This window comes from Pseudoliparis swirei, chromosome 20, assembly GCF_029220125.1.
Source record: "Pseudoliparis swirei isolate HS2019 ecotype Mariana Trench chromosome 20, NWPU_hadal_v1, whole genome shotgun sequence".
Taxonomy (NCBI): Eukaryota; Metazoa; Chordata; class Actinopteri; order Perciformes; family Liparidae; genus Pseudoliparis; species Pseudoliparis swirei.
In genome coordinates this window covers 17,561,482-17,577,162 of record NC_079407.1, presented here as the reverse complement: position 1 = coordinate 17,577,162, position 15,681 = coordinate 17,561,482, and the positions used below count along the sequence as shown (strand labels likewise).

The 15,681-nt window shown below is 43.2% G+C and overlaps 1 protein-coding gene across 9 annotated transcripts in view; it reads left to right on the top strand.

Annotated features, from left to right (window-relative positions):
• The window catches only part of synrg (synergin, gamma), a 33,830-nt gene that overhangs the window by 12,887 nt on the left and 5,262 nt on the right, over positions 1 to 15,681 (top strand). For 3 of the 9 annotated variants that reach the window (XM_056440331.1, XM_056440329.1, XM_056440322.1), the window contains 13 exons: positions 307 to 582; positions 667 to 800; positions 2,342 to 2,466; positions 2,996 to 3,058; positions 3,358 to 3,387; positions 4,918 to 5,886; positions 10,781 to 11,314; positions 12,522 to 12,685; positions 12,790 to 12,843; positions 13,556 to 13,652; positions 13,992 to 14,155; positions 14,744 to 14,854; positions 14,951 to 14,989. In XM_056440331.1, coding sequence (XP_056296306.1) covers positions 307 to 582; positions 667 to 800; positions 2,342 to 2,466; positions 2,996 to 3,058; positions 3,358 to 3,387; positions 4,918 to 5,886; positions 10,781 to 11,314; positions 12,522 to 12,685; positions 12,790 to 12,843; positions 13,556 to 13,652; positions 13,992 to 14,155; positions 14,744 to 14,854; positions 14,951 to 14,989 — 2,760 coding nt within the window. The remainder of the gene's footprint in view (positions 1 to 306; positions 583 to 666; positions 801 to 2,341; positions 2,467 to 2,995; positions 3,059 to 3,357; positions 3,388 to 4,917; positions 5,887 to 10,780; positions 11,315 to 12,521; positions 12,686 to 12,789; positions 12,844 to 13,555; positions 13,653 to 13,991; positions 14,156 to 14,743; positions 14,855 to 14,950; positions 14,990 to 15,681) is intronic. The other 6 variants (XM_056440323.1, XM_056440327.1, XM_056440325.1 and 3 more) reach the window with 6 other exon arrangements.

Sequence of the window (15,681 nt, the reverse complement as noted above, 5' to 3'; positions counted from 1 at the left end):
ATTTCCTTTGCTTTTAAAGAGTTATTTATGTTCACAGTATTCCACTTTGCTATTGATTAGTCGGGAGCTTTAATTGATACAGTTACTAAGTCTGTCAACACGATGGAAAATGGTTTTGTTTCCAGTATCTCAGGGAGGTGTGTCCTGAGAGAGCATGAACGCCTCTGGGTCAATAGATGTGGGGTTTTCCAGTACGTCTGAGAAAATGAGATTGCCGTGCATACTTTATATCTCCAGTAGCCTTCTTAAATGTGCTTACAGTAGCTTCCCTAATTAGTTCCTTAAAATCTGTTTTCTCTATTTCAGAGTGGCCTCCCAGCTATGAATGTGGAAATTCTCAGTCAGTTTCCCTCTCCACCAGTGCCCAACCTACCAGCCCTGGCTATGGCCATGGCCCCCGTCATGCACCAGCACCAGCACCAACACCAACACCAGCACCAGCACCCCATGATGACCAAGCCCCCGGTCTCTATGCCTATGGCCATGCCCACAACGGCACCACCAGTTATGAGCATGAATACTACAATGCAGGCTCAAGCACCCACAAACACCAACTTCATAGCCAGTTTCCCTCCTGCACAGGTAACATAACCATGCCGTTAGTGCTGCGTTATCCATTAGTTGATCATAATTCACATCTCACTCACTAACATGTTGTCGGCTCAGGGGCCCAAAGCCGATGACGATGACTTCCAGGATTTCCAGGAGGCTCCAAAAGCAGGAGACCAGTCCTTCACTGAGTTCCAGGGGGAGTCGGGTGGAGGTTTCCCCACCACCCTTGCATCGCAGCACCAACAAAGGTAAGGGCTGTGAGTGCAGTGGGGATGCAAAATGCCTGTTTGCTTCTAGCTTACTTAATTAGCAATGTCTCGGTCAAAGTTGTCTGATATGATCCTGATGCTTAATTTACAAGAAATAGATTTCTTCAGTGTTCCAGTGTTATTTCTTTAATCTCTTTACACTCTCACTTGTTATACCTTAAGAAAAGATGTCAATGTTTTTAGTACTGAGAGTCTAATATTTAGCCCTCGTTGGTTATTTATAGCTGAGATATTGTGCATATTATTTGTCTTCAATCGTTTATCTTGGAAACCATACAGTCGGGCACTGTGTCTTAATATCTTGTAATAATCTTCCGAGAATAGCAATGAATTTGTTTTTTTTATTAATTCATTTCAATGGACAGTAGGTGGGCTCATTTCTTTATATTACTTTCCAAGCTCATTTTGAGAGACGTCTTTCTACGGAGAGGAAGCTGAAAAGCAATTATCCCATAAAAGACAAAGAGATAGCAGAACTTGCGTATCTCACATCAAGTAGCATGGGCGCTTTATGATTTATCCTCTTTCTCCCATGAAAACATGCACATCTGACTCCTGTTTTATTGATGTAATAAGAATCCCCCCATTCTGATATTGCTGTCTAATTAATGAGAAGCTGAAAAGCTCATGTTGGTTTGCCAGTCTGAACTGTCAGATGTGTTGCGGAGGACGGGCTTTGAGTTGCTGGAAAATGAGCGTCATGATTTGTCGTTATGCTTAATTCTCGTACATGTTATCCAATCGGCTATACTTTTGGAAAGAAAGAATTGTATACCCTGGTCATTCTATAAATATGTTTATTTTCATTATGGAAGGAACAATGCACATTAATTAACATGAGGGGACTTGAGTCCATCAAAATATTGTGAAACTATTTGCTTTTTGGAATAGTTTGACACAATTGGGAAATACACTTACTTACTTTATGGTATTAAAAATGTCAAACTGTTCCTTTTTCAAATTCAAATTGGTTTAAGACTCGGTACGGGTAGTAAACAATAGAAGGTCAAAACTTCATAAAAAGCACAACTGCGAATACTGCAACAGAGGGTTTTTTATTCAGCTGAATGTCATTAGGCAGCAACCAAACGGTTGCCCCAGTTAGAGGAGCATTGTTTAAAAATGTTAAAAACACAGCACAGATGTTTTAATTAGTCAAATGTATCTCTTAAAATCTGAACAGCATAATGTCAAACCTTGACATACTGCAGTGATAATTGGACAAAACTCCAATAATACCAAAAGCCACTCACACTTATGAATGTAGACAAATCCTCTTATGACCCACCTTCTCCAGCACTCTTTATGTGGGATTTAGTCTTTTGCCGGTGTTGCATGAATAAAGCACCATTATAGATAAAATCGCCACCACAATGTTTTTTTAAGAACACTTAAAAATAAAATAAAAAAAGTCACTCGCCACACTTTACAGCCTGTTTAATCAGCTTTATGGGGATTAAACTCTTCTATAGAACCTCACTCGTCCCGATGTCTGACTATAACTCTTGTGTTTCGTGCAGCGCGTCTGCCATGCTGACGCCAGTGTCTGGTTCTTCTTCCACCTCCGTCACGTCCTCTGATAAGTACGCTGTTTTCAAGCAGCTGTCTGTGGAGCAGCCTGCAGAGCCGACACCCACTGCCTCAGGTACTTTCTATAGCTGACGTGGAGTGAACGGTATGTGATGAATCATTGTCTGCTCTCCATGAAACGCTCCAGACTCTGGGAAGAAAAGATAGAGAAGATTAGGGAAGGGAAGAAATATGATCTTCAGATGTGATGCCAGTTGAGCAACACAGGTAATGTCTCATCTCTCATCTGGGTTTCCACACATTTTACCTTGACACAACTGAGAAATAGCGTGGCCACTATTTCATAGATTCTAATGTATTTTTTAATTTTTTTAATCCACCTTCATAAAGCATTTTATTACTGCTGAAATAATATTGATCCCCGAAAGTTTCCTTGTGCAATTTCAGTCTTGGACAATATTTCCAATTAGGGCACCTTCAGTTCATGGATATTTTTTTAATTTATAATCTCTGTGGTCCTTAAATAAACCTTAGAGTCCCGGTGGCTATAGCAAACTGCATTAAGGCTACACCGGCCTACCTGTCCAATGTGTTGTATTTTTTTTTCATACTTCGCCCATTCTTCTTTATTTGTTCTCATCCAGATATTGGGGACAAATACAGTGTATTCAGACAGCTTGAGCACCCTGCTGACAAGAAACCAGTCGGTAAGAAACTCAGCCACACTTTCTTGCACATTCTCCAAAACACACACTTGAGTAAATCTAAGTAAAAATATAAATGCATTTCTGGTTATTCATGATAATAGATCCTTTGGCCAAATAACAAAGAGGACCTCTCGGGCTCTAATATAGTCCCTTGTATGAAATTCCCCCGAATTAAACATTGTCTCATGACTTGGGTGAAGTTGTTAAGGGGCTACAATGCCATATTTTAAAGCCATTTTTTTACACTATCGTGTTGTGTTGATACCAGTGTGTTTCCCATCCCTGTTTTATTAGAACAGTTTCCGATGGGGACAGCTCTTACAACTCCAGTAAGTCATGCTTTGCGGTGACCTTTCCGTGGCATTGTCAGGCTCCGTCTCCTTAATGAGCCCTTTAGTTATCTCTTTTCCACCCTGCACCAGCAGTGTGAACAGATTCCGTTTCCATCCATGCATATATTATACAGCAGTGGATTAACAACCCCTGAAACTCAAGAAGGCATTCAGACGTTTTTCTTTGAGCTTTATACCAGCAGCTTGTTCAAAAAGATTCTGTTGGAAAAAATGTTTCTGCTGCACTTTTTTTTAATAGCAAATATGGAGCTTTGTCATTGCGAACCACGCCCATCTAAACAAGCAATTACAATACCAAACCAAACCAGTAATAATGGTGGTTTCCTAGATTGTAAAGTAAAATCTTTTATCCAAACCATTTTGACATTTGTCTCAAAAGTTGCAACTTTAAGGAGGGATGCACCGATTTCGGTATAACTGGAAATAAATTGGTTTCACACATTTTTTGTTGTAAGAGATTTATGCTTGAATTGCAGTTCATTTTAATTTATGAACATTCTTTTTCCAAGTTGCTGGTGTACCGTATAATTTATTTTGGTTATAAATAACAATTCAGTCAGTTTACATCCATGTATTTATTTTTTTGTTTTTGATTTTCAAAGTTAGGAAAGCCGTGTTTAAGTCCAGCCTGACGTTGCCTTACACATGAAAGAATGACCACAGTCACTTCCAAAGAGGCATACGGCTTATTATACTATAGTTTGTGTCATTACATAATTCTGATTGACTGCAGGGTATCCATGAAGTAAGAGGTAATGCCAGCACAGGGGACAGTTGTCTCTGCAAAGTGCGTTCATTCCTGATGATGTACATCGTCATGGCGATTATACGACTTGTACTATCGTATCGATATTTGGATTTTTGTTGCGAAACATATGAAATATGGCTAGTGACCATTGTGTATATACAAGATTATCCCCTTTAGGGTGTCCATAAATGAATCAGGAATGAAGTGACCTCCACCGTGTCGGACGGTTCGAGCCTCCACGGGTCCATTAATCCCTGGTCATGGACACCCTGTCGGGCATTATCCCTCACTAAATGCAACGCTGGTATTGGATCGGTACTTGGGTAATAATATCAGTATCAGGACAGAGTTATTTCGGTGCCTCCTTATATTTAATTTGCACTTCTATTATTTCCCTGGGAGACAGTCGAGGGATTATCAAACATAAGGACAAACATAACTTGTTCAGATGGACATTACTTTTGCAGCATTTCCTCCTGTTCTGTTGCAGGTTACAGCTCATTGCATGGTAGTGCCGATGTCGCTAGCTTTTTTTGTGCAGTGCTGTGTGCTGTTGATTGAACACTCTGCAGCCCACCAGAGGACTGAAAGTTCACCGTGGAGGTTCACAAAGCCACAACTAATAACGACCCGCTTCCTTTCTTGTAGGATTATAATGTAACAGAATCATAGCGGCTGCAGCTGTAAGTTTTCCATTATGTCTCTCTGCCACGATACATATTTTTTAATGATCCCCAACTGTTTTCTTTTGTTCGCAGGGGAAGGATTTGCAGATTTCAAGTCCGTCAGCGCTGATGATGGCTTCACAGACTTTAAAACCGCAGACAGCGTCTCTCCATTAGACCCTTCAGACCAGGCCAAGATCTTTCAACCTTCCTTCCCCTCTGCTTTCCCAACCTCTCAGTCTCTACAACACCTAGCACAGCAGCAGCAGCAGCAGCCAGCCGTGTCTCTTTCTCAGCCCAGAAATCCTCTCAACATGGCCGACCTGGACCTTTTCTCTTCTATGGCGTCCTCTGTTCCTGCCCCCGCCGAGACAAAACCCAGCACATTCCCCTCAGTGTCTGTGCCCCCCTCTCTAGTGCTCCTCCCAGGTGGAGCAAAACCTCCAGGGGGAGGTGTCGATGATTTTGGGGATTTTACCCTCTTTGGCTCATCCACTGAGGCTTCAACAGCGGGAGGAGCAGTGGCAGCGCCGCAGGACGACTTTGCCGATTTTATGGCGTTCGGGAGTTCTGGTGGGGAGCCGAAAGGTGAGAGCAGCAGCAGCAGCAGCGTGGGTGTCCAAGGGGAGACCCCCACTCAGCAGCGACCTCAGCAGAGCTCAGACAAGTATGACGTCTTCAAGCGGCTGTCTCTGGAAGGCGGCCTGGCCGACGATGACGCTAAGGACAGTGGCGGTGGTTCCTTCTCTTCTCTGAAGAGTGACACGGGTGACTTTGCCGACTTTCAGTCCTCAAAGTTCTGCACAGCACTCGGGGCTGCGGAAAAGACTCTGGTGGACAAGGTGGCCGCTTTCAAACAGGCCAAAGAGGACTCCGCCTCGGTCAAGTCCCTCGACCTCCCGTCTATTGGGGGGAGCAGCGTAGGAAAGGACGACTCCGAAGACGCACTCTCGGTGCAGCTGGACATGAAGCTCTCGGACATGGGCGGAGACCTGAAACATGTGATGTCGGACAGCTCTCTGGATTTACCCGGTCTCTCGGCCCACCAGCCCCCCGCTACAGGTGAGGAACTAGTGAGATTGCTCTGGTGAGGCCCCATCCAGTTACACACAGTATTAATTCCAAGGCCACTAGTGGCCTCTTCTCCTCAGTGCCCACTTGTGACCACCAAACGGAGTTCAAAGGGCAAGTAATTATGTCCTAATTCAATATGCTCAAATACTTAAGACAGACGTAACACTACATGAATAACATGTCAGATTAGATGCATCGTATCTGTCATTCTACATTTCATCATTCATTTAATTTTATTTGTTTATATATTTTAATCCTTAGATTGTAATCCCCTTTTTATTTTCATATTCCTTTCTCCTCCCTCCCTCCATACATATAATAGTATTGTAATCACAGAAAGTTCCCGTCCCAAATTTCTTATTTATTTCCAACTGGTAGATGCCTCGTTTTGATGTGTTTTCAGTCGCAGTTCAGAGACGAGGTCCCCGGCTGCCGTCTGTGTGACTCGGATAAGCTCCCTATTTGTTGTGTCCACGCTGCAGCAGCAGACGTGCTTCGCTCCAGTGTGCGTTTTGTCTCCGCAGGCCGTTGTTGACGTTTCGTGCATAAACTAACAGAGTGGCTGAGCTGAATACAGACGAGTACAGGAGATTGTCACGGTGACGATCGTCTTGTTTATTGGCGTCACAGGTTTCACACAATTTGCTGCAGCTCACCAAAGGCGTTATCTCTAAGCCATCAATCTACTTTTCTACGGTTTGGTTTGTGCCGAGTGGGTAAAATAATATGTATTTTCTGAAAAATGGATTAAGTCCGATTTCATACAGTGTTTCCTGAAATGTGCAAGATCCGAGATTGGAAGCATTTTGATGGCCTTCCAACGGCTTTCAACATGTACACGGAAAGCTTGCACGGCTCATAGTTTACAGAAATAACAGGACAAACGACGGAAAAAGTGCTGACCGAGCTAACAGTGGTTACCTGAGGGGGAACCGGAGGGTGGGTGACGTTGCTGTTGGTCGGGATGCTGTTGGTTGGTAGCCACGGGTTAACTAGTGGACTAACATGCATTAAGAGCACAGACAGCTGTCCCGGTATGTCAACGAAGCTCAGAGAAGCTCGGGAAGCGACACACAGAGGGAGAACCACTTAATTCTCTGCTCAGGTAGATATTACTCCAATAAATCTTTACACAGCAAATAGTTGTTTGATGCTATATTAATGTTTAGAATATTACTTCTCCTTTAAATAAGAAACCGGAAACGAGCTATTTTTATAAATGAATTACTGGGCCACAGAAGCAGCCGAGATGCTCGGTGCATCATAGCTGGACGCAAAACTAATTTTGGGCCGGAGTTATTTGAGTGCGAGTGCATGTTTTTTGCATCTTTATGTACATCAGCTATTGTATTACCATGCAGTATTATTTGGATCAAATGGCCCTCTAATTATGAGATGTTTCCATAATAGCGCGTCGGCTGTTTCTTCCCCTCCCCCAATTCAATTCAGTTTATTTTGTATAGCCCATTATCACAAGTTACACATCCATGAAAGTGGAGTCCCGGTTCACAGAAGTACTGCAGTTCCTAGCGCGTAGCTTTTGTAAGTGCTGCGTGCAGCGTCTTACCGTCCCACTCGACACCGCGCTCCCTTGGTTCTTCATTCATACTTAATACAAGTCTATTGGATGGACGGTTCTTCAGCATCTCATCCCGACAGAGTTGACTCCGTCTGTCGCTTGTTTATTCAAAGTTGATTAACATCGATGATAAATTCGATCCAGACCGCACGGTCTTTGGTGTTCTTGACATTACGCCCACAAGTGTGAAGTAGATTGAAAAGTTCCCGGATTATGCGTAGGACGCACACATGTGTACGGGCGTACCTATCGTTTGGTTAAAAGGAAATCAACCCTGTTTTGGTTGTAATTCAGTAATGTTCATGTCAGTGTTCCCTCTCCAGTGCTCATCATTTATCCATGGAGCATATCGCCTGCCATGCCATGGCTCAAGTTTCACAGAAACATTACATTCAGTAGGCATGTAACCATTGTCGAGTGAAAGCCTGGCAACTCAAAACATTTGTGTTTTTAAACCTTTTATAGAACCCTTTTCTGGGAGTTGAGAGAGTCGACAAAGTATTCACCTGATAATATTGAATTAAAAAAGAAAAATGTACTTACACTTGTTTTTTCTTCGCTTTATCAGTTGCTCATCACTTCAATCATCCCTTTTGTACCTCATATCATTTCACCCAAGGAATTAACGATTCCTCTTCCTAATCAGAGGAAATCATAAATATAAACATCCCCATTGCCTTATTTGAGTTTCTGTCCAGTGGTCAAACTGAAACTGGCCCCTCTATAGTGACCGAGTTGGATGATGTTTTCAAACAAAGGGTCCATGGAGCAGCAGTGAGGCTCCTCCTGAATAACAATGCCCAGTTTGAATCGGCACGTTCCTAAGAAGGCGTCGCACTACTGTAACCGCTGCTCCACCTCTCCCGGGCTTTCATCCTTATTTATCCGATGTTCTGTTTTCGGAGACCTTTGGGACTAATCTATTTAAAGTGTAGCAAGCCGAGCAGTTTGAGCACCTCACCGTGATTTGCACTGGGTTTCTGGACATGTACGTAATCTTAAAGAGACAGTATTTCTCTTGTGAGGTTCCTTCTTAGGAATCACATTCTATTTGTTTATTTATTTTTTACCGTTATCTGTGATATTGCAGCATGAACTATCATGTGTGGCTCTCTGGTCTGGCTCTCTGAGAACATGATGCCGTTAGTATTACCCTTCCTGCCTTGCTTTTTGCTGCAGTATGCCTACCTTTTCAATTTGTGAAATTGACAAGAACATAATACAAGATATCATTTTGTGCATAACAGTATTGCAAGTTCTTTTTATCAAAGGAAACTAATGTATACAGATTTAATAGTGTATTTTTATGACAGGACTATGAGCTCTTATTATGAAAGGCTCCTTGATCTTGGTGTGATTTGCAAACACATTAGCCTGCTTTGACAAACAATCACTGAAGCAAGATAATAAGGAAACTGCCTCTTTAAATCTGTTTCTGCATCTTTGATTGGATGTAATTAAAACCCTCGGGTCTAAGAATGACCCTCTTTGTTTTCTGTAACCCTTTGAGTGCTTGAACAAGATCACTTCACGTTTTCACATGCAGATTAGGAGGTTAATGCAGATATTGTGATGACCTCTCTTTTTAATTTGTTAAAATAAACACCAGGAGTAACATATTTGTAAATGTATCAATGGCAGCCTCTTAAATTGTGGCTTTTAAGTCCTTACTGCTCCTAAAATGCAGTTTGTTTGCAGCCTTTCCAAACAAACAAATGTGTCCCCTCAAGTCCTCAAAGGGTTCCTGCTTCCTGCTTAGATCTTGGTTTTTTAAACTATCTTTTCAACTTGGCTTTGCAAGTGTTCTGTACTCGTATCTTTTCCAAAACACCTGTTGCTTTATATCCTAATAGTAAAACAGTTTGTCATCTCCCCAGAATTACTGATTTTAGTCTGTGAATGTGCCTTCTCATTCTGGTTCCTGCTTCTATATCTTAAGGTTCTCTTTGTTTTACCTTCTCTGTTTGTTTTCTACCTTTTTTTTCTCCTGACTCTGCATGCCCTTGTATTCTAAATGACTGCAATCTAATATTTTACAAGTGTTCGTTTGACAAACCTCTTGTAATGATAGACCTCTTTCACAGTACTTTGTGACCTCTCTTTCTCTCAACTCATGTTGTCGTAATAAATATTACTGTTGGTATTGCTGAAATGCGTACCGTCTTATTTTCTCCTTCCCTTTCTTGACGAGCCGCAAAGTGATCTGATGACACGAGGCTTACAGCACGAGGTCCTTGTCAATTTCACAAATTGATCTTTGTATCTGAAGGTGTTCTGTCTAGCAAAGGTGTGTGTGTGTGTGTGTGTGTGTGTGTGTGTGTGTGTGTGTGTGTGTGTGTGTGTGTGTGTGTGTGTGTGTGTGTGTGTGTGTGTGTGTGTGTGTGTGTGTGTGTGTGTGTGTGTGTGTGTGTGTGTGTGTGTGTGTGTGCATTTTGTACAGCATGAAGAGATCACCTCTGTTCGGAGAGCTCTTTGAGAATGAGATCAGTCAGTGGGGAGAGAGTTGTCCGCTACAAAAAAGGCAGAGTTAGTATTCCTTGTGGTAATTTATTCAACAGAACTGTAAAAAATTTGGGTTTGTTAAAACAACACCAAGTTGGCAGGCGTAAGTATTGAATGACGGTGTATGTGGTTGCCCGTGTATTTCAGGATTAGTGTTCACTTCTTTTAAGGACTATTTGTTTCCTTTCACAATACATCTTATTATTGACACTGACTATGCAGCACAGGTGATGCTACACAACATGCCAGAGGGTGTTCCCATACAACAAAACAACCTGTAGTGGTGGCGATAGGTTCTATCTGCACGTTTTGGAGATTGTCCTCCATCCCAGAACAACGGCGGTGAATGTCCATACATTTGTGGCACTTACAGGATTGAAAGAAAATGACATCTCGAATGATTTCACAGAAATAAAACGATTGTTATGGATAATTCAGTTTTCATAGGGATTATTTCTTTAGTTGCAAATTGCTCAAATGAAAGCTGTCCACAGTGAGGTGTGTGTTATCCAGGGTTGGTTTTATAGAAAGAGATGGTTCTACTGTTGTGTTTAGTGTAGTTCTCAATATCGTGAACACCACGAAAAAACAAGTATTGGGGTGAAGGCAGAACTGTCAGAATTATATATTAAAACCTGGCTTGATTAAGCAAAAAACGTAAAGCTCGACACCACTTTAGGTCAGGGAGGAAATCCAACACTTGATCTCAGTCCCTCATCCAGGCTCATTAATCTACCTCCGATCATGACAGCATCAATGCTATTCCTAGGAACCACCGGTATGTCTGTGTTGTCATTACAGAAGGAGACGACGTGAAATTTGACCCCTTCGGGACGTCGGACATCAGCACCCTGTCCAGCTACGACTGGACAGACCGCGAGGAGTGTCTGCCCGGTGAGGTTAGGAAGCCGCACGGCTTTGAGGCCGCTTCCCTTCCATCTCTCGTGTCGGCGCAGAGGACGGAGCTGACCTTTGGCAGCACAGAAAACATCACGAGCAGCTCCGTGGCGAAGATCACGACCTCCGTTCCCACCGAGGACGGCGCGTCCACGGATGGCAAGTTTGAAGCCTTCGCCGATTTTGGCCCCGGCGACCAAGGCGGTGTCGAGGACGACTTTGGGGACTTTGCAAGCACCGTCTCTGAAAAGTCGGACTCGCCAGCCGCCACTGCTGAGGGAAACCAAAGTGAGGCCTCTGATGAGTTTGGAGCCTTCCAGGGGGACAAGCCGAAGTTTGGCAAGTCCGACTTCCTCAAAGCCAGCGCTCAGACCAACGTCAAGTCCAGTGAGGAGATGATCAAGAACGAACTGGCGACCTTTGACTTGTCTGTTCAAGGTGAGTCACGAGCAGGTCGAACCTACTGTGTGTGTGTGTGGTAGAAATAGAAGTACCAGTGTCTTCATCATTCATTTACCTTGTGCATCTTCACTGGGAACATTTGTTCACGAATATTAGATTAATTGATGATGGAAACAGTCATCACTGGCAGCCTTAAATCAGAAAAGCACATACACACACACACATATATATTCCAATTTACTAGAATCCAAGATGATTTCTTCAAATGTATTTGTCCAAAATGATTCAGTTTACAATGATCAGAAAAGCAGCAATAAGTGAATGTTGTCAATTAATTGTAGGTGGTTCTACTCTAGTTAACTCATTATGTGTGGCTCTATACAGTGATGTTAATATCAACCATTTGACCAAACATTACATGTTTTGAATGAAGACTGACTGTTGGCCAACTCTAAACCTGTGGCCCTAAAATGGCACAACAACACTCTTCCCTGGAGTTTTCTCCCGCCCCACCGCCACATGTTCAGCCCCTCAGATCTGCAATGACTCTGTCGGACATTAGATGGCAGTGTTGAGATGACGGCTCTGCTCTGGAGGCAGTAACTGATGAGGCGGGTAGCAGAGGCCAACAAATCCATGAGGACAGATTAACTGTATCCACTGAAAGATTGTTTATTTTTTAACCGCTGTTTGCGGTTGTCATGTTCCAGGAATAATGCATCAGCTTTTTCTATAAAAGCCCATTTTCACCATCGATTTATCGCCCTTTGCTGGATTTAATTTGTGGGAGAAAGAGGCCCTTTCTTTCTTCTCTGCACCCAGTGGGACAGTAATCTGATCTTGGGGGAGCTTCTGGCTTGTGGGGAGGATGACGTATGTCTCTGTGGGTGGTGGAGAAGTTTGAGGGGGGGGATAGATTACCGTTGTCTGGATACACACACACGCACACACACACGCACTAACTGCCAGCCCCAATGGAATAGCCAGTGTTTGTTGTGGTACCATGCCAGGATTTGTCTGAGTCCCTATAAATAATTCATACCTGCATATTTGTACATCCCATTTTGTACGTAATTATTGTCACAAATTGAGTATTTACTCATGCTGTCCTTGTCCAGGAAGAACTAGCAGCCACAGAATGGAAGTATAATGATAACATACCTCAAATTGAGTCCTCACCACAGGTTGCTGTTCTGATAAAGAAAAAAACCCAAATGACTTTGTGCTTCTCTCTTTGCGTCAGGCTCCCACAAACGCAGCCACAGTTTGGGCGACAAGGAGATTGGACGTTCTCCCCCGTCTCCGGCTCCAGAGCAGCCCTTCAGAGACCGATCCAACACCCTGAGCGAGACGCCCGCCCTGCCCGTCATCAGGGACAAGTACAAGGACCTGACTGGGGAGGTGGAGGTGAGGAGGGCCCGGCGTTGACTGTTATCAAGCACCAGGTTTCAGCACAACACAAGGCTGTTCTCTTTGGGTTCATTTGAGATCATGTTGTGCTCTTGCTGCAGGAGAGCGAGCGGTACGCATTCGAGTGGCAACGGTGTCTGGAGAGCGCTCTCGAGGTTTGTGTTTGTTTGTGTCCTACATCTTTTCATTGTGAGAGTGACGATACAAATGGAAGGAATAATTAAGATAAACATAAGTTGCTGAAATGTTTTTCAACCCAAGGACATTTTGTTTCTTCTCGTGGATGTTTTGGGACAAATCATTTCCCCCTGAAAACGCACCTTTTTATGATTTGAATTTATATCAATTTTAATGGGTCCTTTAATAATAGACATAAAATGTCTTCGCACAGTTAAATATTTGATTGTGTCCGAGGGAAACACAACTTTAAAATAACTTCCGCATGCTGGAATATTGATCAATTCAACACGTTTCAATTTTATTTTATTCGAAATCCCAATTTATTATGATCATTATTTATTACAAATTTGCCTAAAAGGGCTTTACAATCTGGACAGTATATATGACATTATTTTTCTTTAGACACTTACATCGGATAATCCAAAAAACAACACTTTTTTTTTTATTGAATTGGGGGAAAAACTTCAGGGAGAGCAACAGAGGAGGATCTCCTGGGCCTGGAAGCCGGTTCCAAAGGAGAGGGGCTTGATTTTACTTCTGGAGAGTCACAAAGTGTGTTTCTGGGTCCAAAACGTGCCTCAAATCCGACTCAAAGGGCATACCATTCTTGGAAGATGATATAATTGAGATGAAAATGTATTTATGTATAAAGTATCACCATGATGGCTTCTGTCTTCCCACATTCAGGTCATCACCAAAGCCAACAACATCCTAAACAGCATCAGCAGCTCCGCTGTCTGCACTGAGGTCATCCAGTCTGCTCAGGGCATGGAGTACCTGCTGGGTGAGGGATCACAAGTCACACACACACACACACACACTATAAGCAAGCCCAGAGGGGCTATATAGTGTGAACAAGAGGCGGTAAAAGAACTGCGTGTGTGTGTATGTGTGTCCTTGCTCCCTCTGAAGGACAGAGAGGACGCGATTAAAACGAGCTCTGGTGCGATTGCTTATCTCTGCCGGTCTGTTCCCTCGTTGTGCTTCTCCGCTTTTTAATGAGCTGCGAGACGCAAACATCACAGCGAGGGACTAAACACATTGTGCCTCCCCGAAAACGAATCAAAAACAGGAAACGCAACTGGTTTTAGTGATGTGTGCGCTTGTGTATTCTCCCTGACAGGCGTGGTGGAAGTGTATCGTGTCACCAGGCGCGTGGAGCTGGGCATCAAGGCGACGGCCGTGTGCTCCGAGAAACTGCAGCAGCTGCTGAAGGACGTCAGCCGCGTGTGGAACAACCTGATGGGCTTCATGTCGCTGGCCAAGCTTGCTGTAAGAAGCCAAACGGTAGAACTAGTCCAGAGCACAGGACCGTTCCACAGCAACCCAAACATGCACGCAGGTGCTGAAGATGTTTTTGCTGCCTTCATCCACCCAACACAACACATAATCATAGAGCACTGTAATAAGGCTACCAATGACATAATGACATGGTAGCGTATCCAATATTGTTCCATGCGCTAAAAACAACAACATTGATTTGGGGCCTTTTAGGAGGTCGGTGTTGAGATGACGAGGACGGTATGGATTTATTTATTTCCTGTAAATCAGGACCATGGAGGAGGAGGGCTGTCCTCATTCATAGAGCCAGCAGAACGCTGCAGGAGATCGAACACGGCATCTGAAGGAAGAAACAAAAATGGAACGAATGTTTAATTGAAGGAAGTGGAGAGATAGTTTCATGAAAGAAGGAAGTCATATGCTGGTTTTGTTTGTTTCTACACCACCAAGCTGAGTCTTTAGAGAAAGGTGTTGATGCTCAGAGATTTGTATTTGCTCTTAAACTGTTATTATAAGAATAGAAATGACTGTATTTTGCACTGCGGCAGGAAGTAAAATAAGTTTGTGTGTATGCTTTTTTATGTGTCTGTGCAGCCTGATGAAAGCTCCCTCGATTTCTCCTCCTGTATTTTGAGGCACGGCATAAAGAATGCCAAGGAGTTGGCCTGCGGGGTGTGTCTACTCAACGTCGACACACGCAGCAAGGTTTGTACACACACACACACACACAGAATAACCGTTTGTGAATATATTTTTACATATTGACAACTGACATTTCTTTGACTTTGAAACATTTTACAGAACAAAGAAGAAAGCACTATTGGACGCCTGTTTAAACGAGTATGAGACATTCAACTGTCAACTGAATTTCATTCCACTCTTTCCCACTGAGGGCCTCGGGGGCCTATTCTCCTCTTACCGACGAGCCCGGTGGGGGGCCACAGTGACGCAATTAACTTCTCTCCATTGCTCCTTTCCGACAAGCAAACGGTTGTCTGCATAGACGCTCACTGTGGCAGACTCGATTTGAGCCCACATAACTTTAAGCTTCGCTCACTGGCCTGTCAAGCCTTCTGTTTCTCACATGTGGAGTTTGTAACGACCCTTTGACTTCCGAGTGTTGGGTGTAGGAAAAAGCAAACTCCTCATTTCAAACCAACAAACGATGATGAGTGTAGATATTGTGTATGTCTCCTAAGACGAAAAGTCCCAGGCAAAGACCAGCTCCCACCAGCTGATTCATGTAAAGCATGTTTTTTTTAATTTTTCAAGGCAGAGATTAAGTTACTGGGAGTTAGTTCTACTATTAGCTTATAAAGACTAACCCGTTTGTAATGCTCTCTCAGGTCACTACACTTTAAACTTCTCTAAATATAATAAATAGCATGAAAGAGCTAACATTAGCCTCTCCACTGATAGCGATGACATTCTATCGTTTTAATTCAACCTGTAGCGCCACAAAATAATGAAATCAGTTCTTTATAAGATCCTTGACTTTTGTATTGCCACCAGGTTTTAAGTAGGGAGAAGAA